Here is a 14,892-nt window from a genome sequence, read left to right as displayed (position 1 = left end):
ATGTTCCCCAAAAATATAAAATGTTCATGAATTAAAAACAAATTAAAAATGCCCGAAATATGAGACATTCCATGCATTTTAAAACGAATGTTTAATAAGTAGTGAAAATAGCAGATGTACAATCTCACACTTTCACTAGTTTGGGAGACACTAAATGCATCTTTTGGGTCTCGAGCTAAAAAGTTTGGGAACTACTGCTGTAGCCTATAACTGTCAGAGGGGGGGGGGGGGGGGTCAAGTCCTAATGTTTCATCCAAGTTATTTTATGTAAACAAACTGCGCCAACATTGGACTCTTTGGGTGCGTTCGAAAATACAGCACTGAGCGGCAGTGAGCGCACTGGCCAATACAAACTAATAGGCGAGTGTGCTCCGGTGCATAATTTCCGAACGCACCCTTATAGTCTGACTCTGCACTGAAGATACACTTGTTCACTCAGGCAGGTTGTTGTGTTAACTGTAAAGCGTTGGGTTTTTGAGAGGCGCTATATAAATCCAATTTATTATTATTGTTATCATTATTATCATCATAGATGATCATGCTGACACAACAGATACACATACAGTGGATATATTCAGTCAGTGACTGTATGAATGAATATACATTCAACAGTGATGATAATTTGATTGATTGATTGATTGAATAGCCTACTTTATTTAGAAAGACATGGAAACAGTAGGACATGGAAGTAAAATGACCCAAAGTTCTTTTGAAAGTGAAATATCCCTTTAAAGTAGCCTACCAAAAGTAGAAAGTAATCATTGTGTGTGTGTGTGTGTGTGTGTGTGTGTGTGTGTGTGTGTGTGTGTGTGTGTGTGTGTGTGTGTGTGTGTGTGTGTGTGTGTGTGTGTGTGTGTGTAAGAATGGATCTTAATTAGCCCCGAGTTATCTGCTGGACAGTTGTAATTGCCCCCTCCTTGTCTTAAGGCCCCCCCCCCTCCATCCTTGTCTTTAGGGCCCCCCCCCCCCTCCATCCTTGTTGGGGGTCCGCACAGCGTCTGACAAATTGATTCAATACCAAAGTGTTTGTGTGTCTGGGTGGGTGGTCTGCTGGTCCCATAGATCGTCCTTGGCCATAAATGCATTATTCTGAGAGGAACATTCACCCCATGGAAAAACAGCAGATCTACAAGATCAATGTTCTTTTGCAAAAGATTTGGTGTAGACCAGGGTCTTCAACATTTTTCAGGCCAAGGACCCCCTAGCTGAGAGAGAGATGAAGCAGGGACCCCTTAGCTGAGAGAGAGATGAAGCAGGGACCCCTTAGCTGATAGAGATGAAGCAGGGACCCCTTGGCTGAGAGAGAGAGATGAAGCAGGGACCCCTTAGCTGAGAGAGAGAGAGACGAAGCAGGGACCCCTTAGCTGAAAGAGATTAAGCAGGGACCCCTTAGCTGAGAGAGAGATGAAGCAGGGACCCCTTAGCTGATAGAGATGAAGCAGGGACCCCTTGGCTGAGAGAGAGAGATGAAGCAGGGACCCCTTGGCTGAGAGAGAGAGATGAAGCAGGGACCCCTTAGCTGAGAGAGAGATGAAGCAGGGACCCCTTAGCTGAGAGAGAGATGAAGCAGGGACCCCTTAGCTGATAGAGATGAAGCAGGGACCCCTTGGCTGAGAGAGAGAGATGAAGCAGGGACCCCTTAGCTGAGAGAGAGAGATGAAGCAGGGACCCCTTAGCTGAGACAGAGATGAAGCAGGGGCCCCTTATCTGAGACAGGGATGAAGCAGGGACCCCTTAGCTGAGACAGAGATGAAGCAGGGACCCCTTAGCTGAGAGAGAGATGAAGCAGGGACCCCTTAGCTGAGAGAGATGAAGCAGGGACCCCTTAGCTGAGAGAGAGATGAAGCAGGGACCCCTTAGCTGAGAGAGAAATGAAGCAGGGACCCCTTAGCTGAGAGAGAGATGAAGCAGGGACCCCTTAGCTGAGAGAGAGATGAAGCAAACCCCCCTGCTTGTAGATCTGCTATTTTTGAATAGGCAATGTATAACCTGGGGCATATTTTATTAATGGACTGCATGTTTTGTAATAATAATCTAAATCTGCAAAGTTACTAAAGTTTTCAAATATTTGTAGTGGAGTAATACATTTGCCTCAGAGAAGTATGAAGTTGACAAATGGAAATACTCGAGTAAAGCAAAAATAATACCTCAAATTGTACTCGAGTACAGTACTTAAATAGCCTGACACTCAGCCTGAATTTTCATTTCGTTTCACTCCATTATTCAGTCTGAAAGCCCTCTCAATGCAGCCGATTTCTGAGATGGGGGCGTGGCCAAAGTGGGACTCCACTATGAACCAACGCGATTGGCGTACAGATTTTCAACCGAGAAACACCCGCCTTCGAAAGCGTCACCAGACCCTGAATGCGAAGCAAAGGATTCAGGGGGTGGAGCCAGGCTAGTACTTAAACGTACTTACTGTGTCACAATAACATGCTGTTAGTGTGGCCCCTCCCCCACAGGGCCCCTCCCCGCAGGGCGCGGCACCCATGGATCTGTGCCTTGCTCAACAGGTTTTCCCGGTCTGTCTAACGTATGGAGGGTTGTTGTGACCTGTCTCTGTGTACTACTGCAGTGGTTCTCAACCTGTGGGTCGGGACACCCAGGGGGGTCCCCACATGATTCCGGGGGGTACCCCAGATGACCATAAAGTGACAATTTAAGGACTTTTAAGACCTTTTTAATACCTAAAAGAAAAAAATATCATTACTGATTACTGCATGTGTGTGTGTGTGTGTGTGTGTGTGTGTGTGTGTGTGTGTGTGTGTGTGTGTGTGTGTGTGTGTGTGTGTGTGTGTGTGTGTACACTACAGAAGTGTACATGTAACAAACAAACTACAAACAAACAAACAGCTACAGTGTGTCAGTAGGGCATAGTGTGTGTCTTTAAATAGAGATTGTGTGAGAACAGACGTGAATGTGTCGCTTCACACAAACTTATAAAGAATACATTTCCCATAATTCAAGCATCGCAGGCGTTCTGTATTATGGTTTAACAATAGTTAAAGCACAGTTCAACGTTGGTAGAGGCTTGGGTTGTGCAGTTGCCTCGCCATGATAACTAAAGTAGGTTAGTTATCTTGCATAGTTTCCTCTGTAAATGAAATATCCAACAATATTGAGGGTGGCCATACTGTACCCATTTGGGTAGAGAGGCTGAAACTAAACATTATCCATGAACAAGTCTCCATGGGGTGACTAATCGATAGAAACAAATGTTGGGGTGAACTATCCCTTTAACCCCTAAATGATGCTAATGATCCTTTAGCACGCAAATTAATCAATGCATATAAAAAAAGGGTCCTTGAAAAAAAAAAATTAAAAGTTCGGAACCAAATGGACCCTTATAGGGTCAGAATCAGAATCAGAATCAGGTTTATTGTCACATCACAGGTTTACAAGGTAAAAAAGTGGGTGAAATTTGTTTTTGTACATCATTCCCATCGCAACGTTAAATTCCGTAGAAAGAAGAGTGGGGAGAGAGACCCCTACCCCTACCCCTACCCCTACCCCTACCCCTACCCCTACCCCTACCCCTCTTCTTAAGAAGAGGGGTAGGGGGGCAAGTGGGAAGGAGCATAGCAGCAATGTATGTATACTGTGCATGATATACTTATAGACGTTAAGGTGCTTAGAGAAAAAAAAAGCGCAATAAAAAGACCAACAAAAAAAGGTTTGTGCGTTATACATGGCATTAAGTTGCAGAAGCCTAAGGGTGGACTGACCCTGGTATAATCCTCTTAATGTTTAATCTTCAAGTGTTTCTTCAAATTAGCATTTTGACTAAAGCTTTTGCCACAAAATGTACAATTAAATCCTTTCTCCAAAAAAAATCTAAAAGCTTTTGTCACAAAAACTGTACACCTAAAGGGTCTTTGGTGTGATTCCTCAAGTGTTTTTCATATTACCGAGGGGGAGCTAAGTCCGAGTCATTTTCCTGGTATAATCCACAGGTGTGTTCAGGAAGAGCCAGAAAAGTCTGTAGCAGGGTCTGTAGCAGTCAGGGTTTTACAGTGGGGTCCCATAGATCATCCATGGCCATAAATGCATTATTTATTTGGGGCCAGGACTTACCTGGGCAGAAGAGAAGCTTGGTCTTGTCTGGGTTCAGCCTGAGGTGGTGAGAAGACAAGACATCCACAGTGAGATGTCAGCCTGTCATGCAGCGATGCACTCTTCAACCTGAGTGGCAGGGGGTGGAGAGAGAGAAACAGAGTGTTTACAACGGTTACAATCAACCAATAGTACGGAGTATAAGGATCAGATCCTAGATCAGTTCAGATCACTGATCAGCTGTCACGATCATGAAATTTCACATGACGATAAATTGTCATACAAATGATTGCGATTACAATGTAATTGTCTTTTTCCATTGAACATTGGAATGTATCTTTTAGGCTTTGTAAACTAAAATTGTATTTGGCAAAAAACGTAATTATACAAAGAAATGACAAAAATCTAAATAAATAATATGCTATGGCCAAAATAGGCCATATTTAATCATTTTATATTCAAAAATAAAATAAATAATACAAAAGTATAGCCGATCTACAAGCTCACAACCTGTCGCATGGCGATGCGTTGTGAGCTTATAGATCAGCCATTTCCACTAGTTTGGAAAACTTTTGAAAATATATGAACATTTTGCAACATGGAAACAATTATGAAGGCGATTATATCATAATTGTGACAGGCCTATCAATACAATAGTAACAAAACTAACGTCTAACTGACTGATTTACAGATAATTAAAGCAGCGTCACAGATGTAAAAGAGAAAGAAGCAGTGGATCACTCTGCTTTCATTTCTAAATGATTCTAACATTAAGGACCATCCAGTCCAAAGGAACATTTTAAACAGTTTAGCTTCACAAACAACATTTATTTTTGTCCTGAAGGCTTGTTGGAGTTGAAAGAGATTGGAGATTTGAAATCCTCAATTAAAGTATTGTCTGTACTCACAGTTCTTTTGAACTGAAAACTTTAGACAGATGCTGCAACCAGTTTCCCAACCAGATGAGTGGTGAGCTGGAGAACCCACTACCTCACCTGTATGTGTGCTAGAGAACACAGTACCCCACCTGTCTGTCTGTGAGCTGAATAACCCAGTAGCCTACCCCACCTGTCTGTCTGTCTGTCTGTCTGTCTGTCTGTCTGTCTGTCTGTCTGTCTGTCTGTCTGTCTGTCTGTCTGCTGGAGAACACAGTACCTCCCCTGTTTGTCTGTCTATGTTGTGGAGAACACATGTCTGTCTGTCTGTCTGTCTGTGTGCACCTGGATCCTCTGGTATGCAGTGACAAAGTCCTGAGCACCTCGACTGCATCAGCTTTTTTAGCAGGTCTTGAAGCACACTATCCACAACACCACAACACCACAAAGATCCTATCCTTCAACTATAAATGTCCATGTCATTACAATTCTCAGAGAGCGTCCATACTCACTCAGAAACGTGTTGAAATGTCTCACACTCTCTCTTCTCCTCCAGGCTGGTGTGTTAGTTGACCAGCCTCAGTCCATCTTGTTATTATTAATGTCAGCTGGTTATGGTAGAAATACTGAGCAAAAGCTCAGCTCCAAACACACAGACATGCTGATATATACACACCAATATTTATTATCACTTGCTCTTAATTAGGTGACAGCATTTAACAGATTATTGAAATTATTACCAGCACTAAAGTTAAACATCTCTGTTTTCACCTGTTTCTCTTCCTTCCTCCTTGTTTTAGTCTCGCCCATGTCTGCTCCCCATAAGGCAATGGTGGAAAAAGTGCTCACATGTTTTACTTAAGTAAAAGTATCAATACTGCAAAGTAGAAATACTCTGTTACAAGTGAAAGTCCGGAATTCAAAATGTACTTGATTAAAAGTACAAAAGTATTGGTACACTATCAAAATATACTTAAAGTACAAAAGTAAAAGTACTCATTGTGCATGATGAAGTTAAAAATGTATAAAAAATCTTTACAACATAGCAGATCTACAAGCTCACAATGTGTCGCATTGTGAGCATGTAGATCAGCTATTTTCAAATGGCCGAAATGTATACAGGGCTGAAGTGGTTAGTGTGTTTTGCGATAATAATCAAAGTCTAAAAAGTAACTAGTAAGTTTTCAAAGAATTGTAGTGGAGTAAAAGTACATGTGCTTCTGAGATGCAGTGGAGTAGAAGTAAAAGTGCTGAGAACTGGAAATACTCCAGTAAAGTAAAAAATAACTCAAAATTGTACTTAAGTACAGTACTTGAGTAAATGTACTTAGTCACTTCACAACACTGCTATAAGGCCTGGCTCTTTGGCCAACTGGTTAGTGCAACTGCCAGTGTTAGGCCTATGAGAAACCTGGGTCCAACTCCCAATGTGGACATTTGTCTTTGATGTTTGAAGTTCTCAAGATTAAAAGTAACTACATTTGAAATATAAATAGTCTACCCGGGACTCAAACTAGTGAAAATAGCAGATCTACAAGCTCACAATGCATCGCAATGTGCCAAAATGCACCATTAAAAAAAAGTTCAACATTTTGAAAATAATATATAATTGCTCTTCCATTTTGGGGTTTGGGTTTAGGATATGTGAAAGGGTTAAAAATGAACCCCATGGGACATTATCTCTTTCCATCTAGACTAAAGTCCCACTGTCAAGGTTTTCAAAGCATTTCTGTCAATGAATGTGGACATGCTGGCGAGACATTTTATTTTTGATTGACCTTTGATATAACTTTTAGTGCCATATTCTCTCCAGATAGTTTATTGTCTACTATGAAGTGTAAGTAAGTAACTTCTTCCTTAGCTTCAAAAAGGTAGGGTAAGTGATTTTCTTTGGTTAAATAAGTGTTAAATAGCTCTATATTGTGATAGTAATCATTGCTATAGAGTGTGTGTTCAGTAACAGGAGTCTCCATGTCTCTCCAGCTCTTTATTAAACAGACAACGCATTTTCAGGTCGGGATACCAATTCTATCCAATCAGGATAGAGAACTCAGTCAGGATGCACATAGGTATCTATTGTTATTGTCTGTGAGATACATTAAAACGATCACTCAGTTTGTTAAGCTACAGGATGTACAATAAACTGTACTTGAATTAAACTGATTTAAACAGAAACGTTCTCCTACCTACTACACTACAGCATGTTGTCTTCTAGTTGCACTAAAGGTATCAATTAATTGTAGTGGAGTAAAAGTACAATATTTGCCTCTGAGATGTAGTGGAGTAGAAGTAAAAGTATAGAAAAATGGAAATACAAGTAAAGTAAAAATCCTCACAATTGTACTTACTGTAAGTACAGCACTTTCCGGACGCAACCAGGCAATTTTGTAATATTCAAGAGTGGACACCATCACTACAGTGTTTAAATGACAATTTAAACGCTGGAATGGAAATTGTGAAATCAGAATCTTTATTGACAAAATAATACAAATGTCTTTTTGTAGGTAAAAAAACAACAACAAAACATAAACACTACAACACGTTCGTTCGTTCGTTCGTTCGTTCGTTCGTTAACCACATGAATCCTAGCGTTCCTATTCTGGGCGTGTCATAATAGGAGAACATGGGGCTGAATAGGCGAGCAAAATGACAAAAATAGCAGCTCTACAAGCTCACAATGGGTCGCGTTTGTAGATCAGGTATTTTTGTAGCAAGATCAAGAGATTTGGTGTACAGGCAAAGACTGTCAATAAAGTATATCGTTGCTGTCGTCGGGCAGAAACCTCGTATCTCCATATTTAAACTGTTTATGTTTTTTTTTGTAAATGAATGCCCTACTTCAGTGGTTCTCAACCAGTGGTCCGGGGACCACCAGTGGTCAATGGGAGGGGGGGGTACCAGGGGGTCCCCAGCGAAATGAGTTAACATGGCATCACAATCATTTTAAATCTCAAATATTTTTTCTAAAATAGCAGATCTACAAGCTCGTATAGCGACGAGCCCCTGACGAGCTTTTTAGAAAAATCTTTAAAACATTTTTTTTTTAACTCAAATCTTTGCTTCTGGGGGTCCCCTGGCACAAAACGTTTTCAGTTGGGGGTCCGCGGCCAAAAGTATATCAATTTAGGGGTCCTTGGCATGAAAAAGGGTTTTAAACCACTGCCCTACTTCATCATACAAGAGTGTCACACAAAAGTAGTGAAAATGGCTCACAAGTCACAACGTGAGCTTGTAGATTTGAAATATTATTTTAAAAAAAGGAACAGTTTTGGACATACAAGGGTTCCACCCGACAGCGACGATATGGGGTTTTAGGTGGTTAAAAGAACACCAAACTGAAAAGCAACAGATTTTCACAGTATGAACATCTTTTAACTGTGTCTTTTTTTTAAATATATTGCATGTTTCATCAGATTAATTTCTGGGAGCTGGGACAGTGTGTCAGCCAGTGGTTCTCAAAAAGTGGGGTCCAGGGACTCGGTTCCTTGAGGGGGTTCTAAATTGACCCTTACGACTCTGACGGGTCCATTTGGTTCCATTTGTACACTGTCAGAGTTAAAGGGGGTCCTGGAAAATGTAAGGTTTTCTTTGGTTGAAATAAGTATCAAATAGCTCTATATTCTGATAGTAGGCCTACTCGATATTGATACAGAACGTTTTTTCAGTAAAAGGAGTCTCCATGTCTCTCCAGCTCTTTATTAAACAGAAAATGCATTTCCAGGTCAGGATACTGATTTCATCCAATCAGGATAGAGAAATCAGACAGGATACAGATTAAAGTGAAATTGGAAGTGATAAATGAGCAGACAAATTTGGAACTAGAACACTAGTCACCTACCTAAAAATGTATTTTCTGTTCATTAAAGAGCTGGAGAGACAGGGAGACCCCTGTTACTGAACAAACACTCTATAGCAATGATTACCATCAGAATATTGTGCTTTAACCTTTTAACAAAAAATAAACATTTGTTTTAACCCAAAAAATATCACTCACCCTACCTTTTAACCCATTAAGACCGGGGACGCGTTCTGTGTCATTTTAGATTTCTTTGGCCTTTCAAAAATAGCAGATCTACAAGCTCATAGCGCGGCACCGAGTGCCGTGCTATGAGCTTGTAGATCTGCTATTTTTGAAAAATCGTGAACGCTTTTGGGAATCTCTGAATGTATATTTTTTAAAGCGAAAATTTGTAACTTAAATCTTTGCTTCTGGGGGGGTCCCTGGAACAACATATTTTGAGATGTTTTCTCAAAAAAACTGTTTGGATTTAGAAAACATTTTTTAGAATCGGCCTCAGGTCTCAATGGGTCTAAGGGTTAAAGGGCAAAAGATTCAACATTTCACACGATGAGGTCGTGCGCGGTCCGGCGGCCCTGCAGCGAGTAGCGCTCCAGCTCTTTCACAGAACCAACGGTCACAGAACCTCGCTGCGCGCCCGCCGCGGGCTGACCAGAACGCGAGGAGGCGATCGAACCCATCGCACTGCTGCCTTGGCTCCAGGGCTCCCGGTCATCCAGTCCCGGGTGGGTGCTGATCTGAGACGAGCGCAGGCTCTTCATGTGTGCCCGCGCCCGGAACTCGTACATCTCCGGCGTTGTCTTCTTGTACCTGGATGGACGACATTGCGCTGATCAGAGCAATGGTCACCGAGTTATGGCCATTTGAAGTGTTAAACACTGCTGCAGTGCCCCACATGTGTGCAATTTTGTTTGTTGGGGTATGACTATTTTTATGGCATACCCCTGAACAACAACGTTTGTGCCAAGTTTGGTGCTGATTGGAGCAACAGGGTATATACCTGTGGCCCCCAACCTGGCCCCTGGTATGACTATTCTGATGGCAGACCCCTGAACAGTGTTTTTGACTAGTTTGATGCGGATCGGAGCAATTTCAATATAGGATCTATTGGGAATTACCTCAACTGCACAGGCAATCTTAAATGACAGTCTCTATGGTGATAGGTGAGAATTCTCAGTCCTTTTATTCTTTACCAATAAGTACATTATGGTAGATAGATGGTTGGTGTCACACACCATTACACAAATCTCTGTATTTCAGAGAGGTAAAGCATTTTTTGTTAAAAGTAATCTAAAACCAGTGGTGCAAAGTAACCCAGACATTTACTCAAGTACTGTACTTAAGTACAATTTTGAGGTATTTTCACTTTATTGGAGTATTTCCAATTTTCTGTACTTTTACTCCACTACATCTCAGAGGCAAATATTGTACTTTTACTCCACTACAATTATTTGAAAACTTTAGTTACTAGTTACTCTTTAGTCATTTTGATTATTATTACAAAACATACATTAACCACTTCAGCCCTATACAATTTGGCCATTAGAAAATAGCCGATCTAAGCTCACAATGCGTCGCGGTGCGACACATTGTGAGCTTGTAGATCTGCTATTTTCAAAAGATTTTTATACATTTGAAAACTTGTGAAATCGAACATTCTGCATAATGAGTACTTTTGTACTTTTGGTACTTTAAAGGAGGAGTTCACCCAAAAAATGATTTATTTTCTATCAATTACACACCCCATGAAGCCTTGATTTCATGGATTTATTTTTGTTTTTGTGGCATTCCCAAGACAATAATTTGATGACCGTGTGTATTTCCGGTAGGAGACACAAATAATCTACTTTGTGTCTCCTACCGGATACATTAGCTGGTAGGAGACGGGAATCAAATTATTGGTTTAGGAATGCGACAAAAACAAAAAATAATCCATGGATTCAAGGCTTCATAGGGTGTGCAATTGATAGAAAATAAGTCATTTTTTGGGTGAACTCCTCCTTTAAGTACATTTACAAGTATTTACAAGTACATTTTGAATTGTGAGTACTTTTTCCACTACTGTCTAAAACAATGATTACCATCTTTATCTGTCTTTAGGAGAAATGCCGAGACGCTTTCTTGGCCTGTTGCCTTCTTAGTACAGGTGTACATAAAAGTGATTGGACCTTATAAGGGTCAATCACTATCCTCAATTCTGTTAACTAAAGAGCTGGAGAGACGGAGGTGAAACCCCCATTACCGAACAAACACTATAACTTATAAACACATTTGAAAAATACTTTGCACCAATTTGAGCTCTTATGACTTTTTATATGTTATAGAGGATAATGTTATGACTAATACATATTAAGCTGCAATAACACTGTAAGAAAGTGAGGGCTCTGGACCACAACCTGTTCTATTCACAGACATTATTCAATAACGCCTTGATTCAATGTAGGTTAACATTCCTCTCCACTAGGTGGCAGTGACGTATAAGAAAACAAACCTCACACACTTAACACTACATGACACTATCTGAGTTTAAAAAGTGTTCATGTAACTCCAATTAGGTCAGAGAGGGGCCTAAGATTGGTCCCACTGGCTATATGATAAAAAGGCTGTTCATTACGTGATTCAAAAATGGTGTAATGATAATCAACTTTATTTGTATAGCACCTTTCATGACATGAAATGCAGCTCAAAGTGCTTTACAGAATACAATTACAATTACAACTAATTTAACAATAAAGCAAAAAAGAAAAGCAAAAGCATAAAACAACATCAAAATAACAGCAAAAGGCAGTGAATCAGGCAATACAGTGAGGACATAACACCGCGATTTAAAAATCAACCAAAATAATCTACTAAAAGCAAGAGTGAAGAAGTAGGTATTGAGCTGTGCTTTAAAGCAATCCACACAGGCCGTGTAGGCCTACTGCTGTTCCTGCAGTGGTAGTTCTCACTTACCCACACTGTTAACGGCCGCCTACAAAAACTGGCAAGTACATAGATTGGTAGTCCCATTACAGGCCTAAGTCTATGCGTGTTTTGATGTTGGAGTGGGCTGGACTCTCCTCAGCAGCAGAACAAACTTCATTTGACTTCCCTCCCTACAGTTTGCCCTATAGGGACAACATGTTTAAAATGCAATCCCAACTGAAACCTCCCATGAACCAACCAATCAGCTAAGAAGAGATGTAAGATGTAACAGCCGATGAAACACCCTCCTTTGTTCAAAACCAATGACAGTGAAAGTGTGGCCGGCATTTGTGTGTCATTGTACTGTAATCCAGTATGGCAAGTAGACTGTTTAGTATTCAGGTTGGCGGACTGCTAGATAAACTTGACAAATATCCTGTGGTGACAAACGTGGCTTTCTGCTTATTCATCCTGGGAGTGGAGAAGATTGCGGAGCTGGACTTTGAGTGTCCTTGTGCGAAAAATGGAGGGAGCCAACTGTTTTCAACTGCCTACTTCATGATTCCCGCCATCTTGTCCTTTATGCTGATGCTGATCATCCAGATGAGCAGATCAGCAGATGAGCAGACGGGGAGACGTTGTTGTGCATGGTGGACAGAAACCGCAGCCTTCTCGTGTTGTGTTCCGGCTATCATTTGGTTGATTTTACTTTTCCTCGATGGACAGTACTTGTCTTGTGCCATGACAACCTGGCAAGGTAGATATGTGTATAATGACAAGATAACTCCGAAGAAATGGTGTGAGCCAGCACCAGCTAACCAACCAGACATATTAGAGACAGCTCCTGTGTGGTGCAAGCCATTTATAAACGTCACGTTCACCAACACCACACAACAACGTCTGTTCTGCACACAAACTTCTTTTTTAATCTCTCGGGTAAGTTAATATTCCCCTAACCTTAAGTACATTATTTAGAGTCAGGGGATGAAGGAAATCTTTCCCATTAAAATATAATCCCCTAACATATTTCAGTGCTGCTGACTTTTGCCTACTAACATGCAATTTTCTTATCTCAGTTTTGTTTTGTCAAATATATTTTCCTGGTAATATTTACTGGTGCATCAGGCAGGGCCTAACAAGTTGTAAAATTGTCTTACATTTGAATTAATGAGGTTATAATTTGAACATAAATATTTTATCACATTGTAATAATGAATATGTTGAAATTAATATCAGCTATTTGACTCAAAATGTATTCAAGCGCTATAACAGGTCGCAACACAGCCCTGGATTTGCAACCCGGCCTGGCGGCAAACTTATCTGGTATTGGAAGTCAGTTTCTGTCGATCACACAATGAAGCTTTCAGGGGAAAAAGTGCACTACAGTGCATTTTCTTCATAAAAGGCAGATTGTGTCAAGACATCCGAAGTTGGCCTTCTCAACAAAATTGTTATGGCCTCTCTGTGGCTCCCCATTTGAAAAAGTCCTAGTATTGTTTCTACGTTCTCCACCTGTCAAATGAAACCTTCCCATATGTTTTGTCAAAAATAAAATATTTATATTTGGTCTTAGAAGTATTAAAAAGTATTAAATTGAACTCTCTGATACCTTAATAAGCTTAACTGTCTATTTTGTGTCCCAGATTATAGGCATAATCTCTCTGATACTCATCTGTGTGGGACTCTTGGTACATGTATGCAGAAAATGCCGGCAGAAGGTGGCACATGATGCAGAGGTGCATGTTTCAGAGGAGGCGAGGAATCTGAATCCAGAAGGAGCACCGAATGCTCATAACGAGATCTCTGAGGCATAACTAGGGGTGTCACAATATATTGGGATATTAAAACACGATACAACTTTATTTTCTTTTTTGGGTGAAAGTTACAGGAGTTCTTACTGTACGGTGTGTGATATGAAATGTGAGCTTTAAAGCTCAGCTCAAGACCTATTTCTTCACTCTTGCTTTTAGTTGATTTTTATATCTCTGTGTTGTTATTCATGTCCTCACTGTTTTCCCTGATTCACTGCCTTTGCTATAAATTATTTGTACTTTTTCTGTAAAGCACTTTGAGCTGCATTTCATGTCATGAAAGGTGCTATACAAAATAAAATAAATAAAGTTTATTCTTACCATAATCACAGTAATCATTAATCAAGTCTTTCATCATATTCAAGGGCTTTTGGAGAGAAATGAAACAGACTACAGTCACTTTTAATTTAGAGCACTGCAGACGGGTGACACTCGTTAATGTTACATGCATCAAGGCAATTATGTTTCTGGACTGTCACATAGGCATATATCAAATCTGAGCATAAAAGCCAAAGATCTTTTACAAGCGACCCTCTCTGGTATTATAGATATTTTGTTAGTAAAGCTGTTGGAAATAACTAGGCTACACTCAGAGGTGGAAATTAACTAAGTACATTTACTTAAGTATAATTTTGAGGTATCTGTACTTTACTTGAGTAATTCCAATTTCCAATACTTTTACTCCACTACACCTCAGAGGCAAATATTGTACTTTTACTCCACTACAATTATTTGAAAATTTTAGTTACTAGTTACTTTTCAGATATACATTATTATATTATAAAACATACATTAACCACTTTAGCCCTATTTTATACATAGGCTCTTTTCAAAAATGTTAGTACTTTTACTTTTTTGTACTTTAAGTACATTTTGGTACCAATACGTTTTTACTTTTACTCAAGTACATTTTGAATTCCGGACTTTTACTAACAGAGTATTTCTACATTGCTGTATTGATACTTTTACTTAAATAAGAAATGTGAGTACTTTTTCCACCACTGGCTACACATGGATGGTAAAGTCCAGATGACAACTATATGATATTGAGATTAGTGAAATTGATATTAATGCAGTATTTATATTATATTATGTATAGTGACATATAAATAATAGTAAGAGAGGACCTGTGTGTTTCAGATCAGGGTGTACATTCATGATATTTGCATCTCTCTGCTCCTGCATGCTTCCTACTTGCATGACAGTAATCATTGTCTTCTTAAAGACAAGGCAAGCAGGTTTATTGACAGTGAGATCATGTGGATTGTTTGTTTGCATGGCAAACAGTTGGTGTGATATTAACAGGTCACATAGGGACATGGTGGAAAGTTAACTTTACCTATTCTCTCCCCAGGGAATAGTGAGCCGGTTTCAACTTTAGTTTAAAAAAGAGAAGGTATTTAATAGATTAGATTCTAGAACACTAGATGTTTGTTAATGTGGAATTTCA

The 14,892-nt window shown here is 39.9% G+C and overlaps 1 protein-coding gene across 1 annotated transcript in view; it reads right to left on the bottom strand.

Annotated features, from left to right (window-relative positions):
• Positions 1-9,182: 9,182 nt before the first annotated feature.
• The window catches only part of LOC311040544 (copper-transporting ATPase 2-like), a gene marked incomplete at its 5' end in the record, with an annotated part of 47,838 nt that continues 42,128 nt past the window's right edge, over positions 9,183-14,892 (bottom strand). Inside the window, one exon of the mRNA XM_084050875.1 lies at positions 9,183-9,537. Within this exon, the coding sequence (XP_083907001.1) occupies positions 9,270-9,537 (268 nt within the window). The 3' untranslated portion in view covers positions 9,183-9,269. The remainder of the gene's footprint in view (positions 9,538-14,892) is intronic.

The sequence above is a fragment of the Gymnoscopelus microlampas genome (assembly GCF_963454915.1).
Source record: "Gymnoscopelus microlampas genome assembly, chromosome: 24".
In the NCBI taxonomy this organism is placed as follows: domain Eukaryota; kingdom Metazoa; phylum Chordata; class Actinopteri; order Myctophiformes; family Myctophidae; genus Gymnoscopelus; species Gymnoscopelus microlampas.
This window is presented reverse-complemented; position numbering and strand designations above follow the sequence as displayed.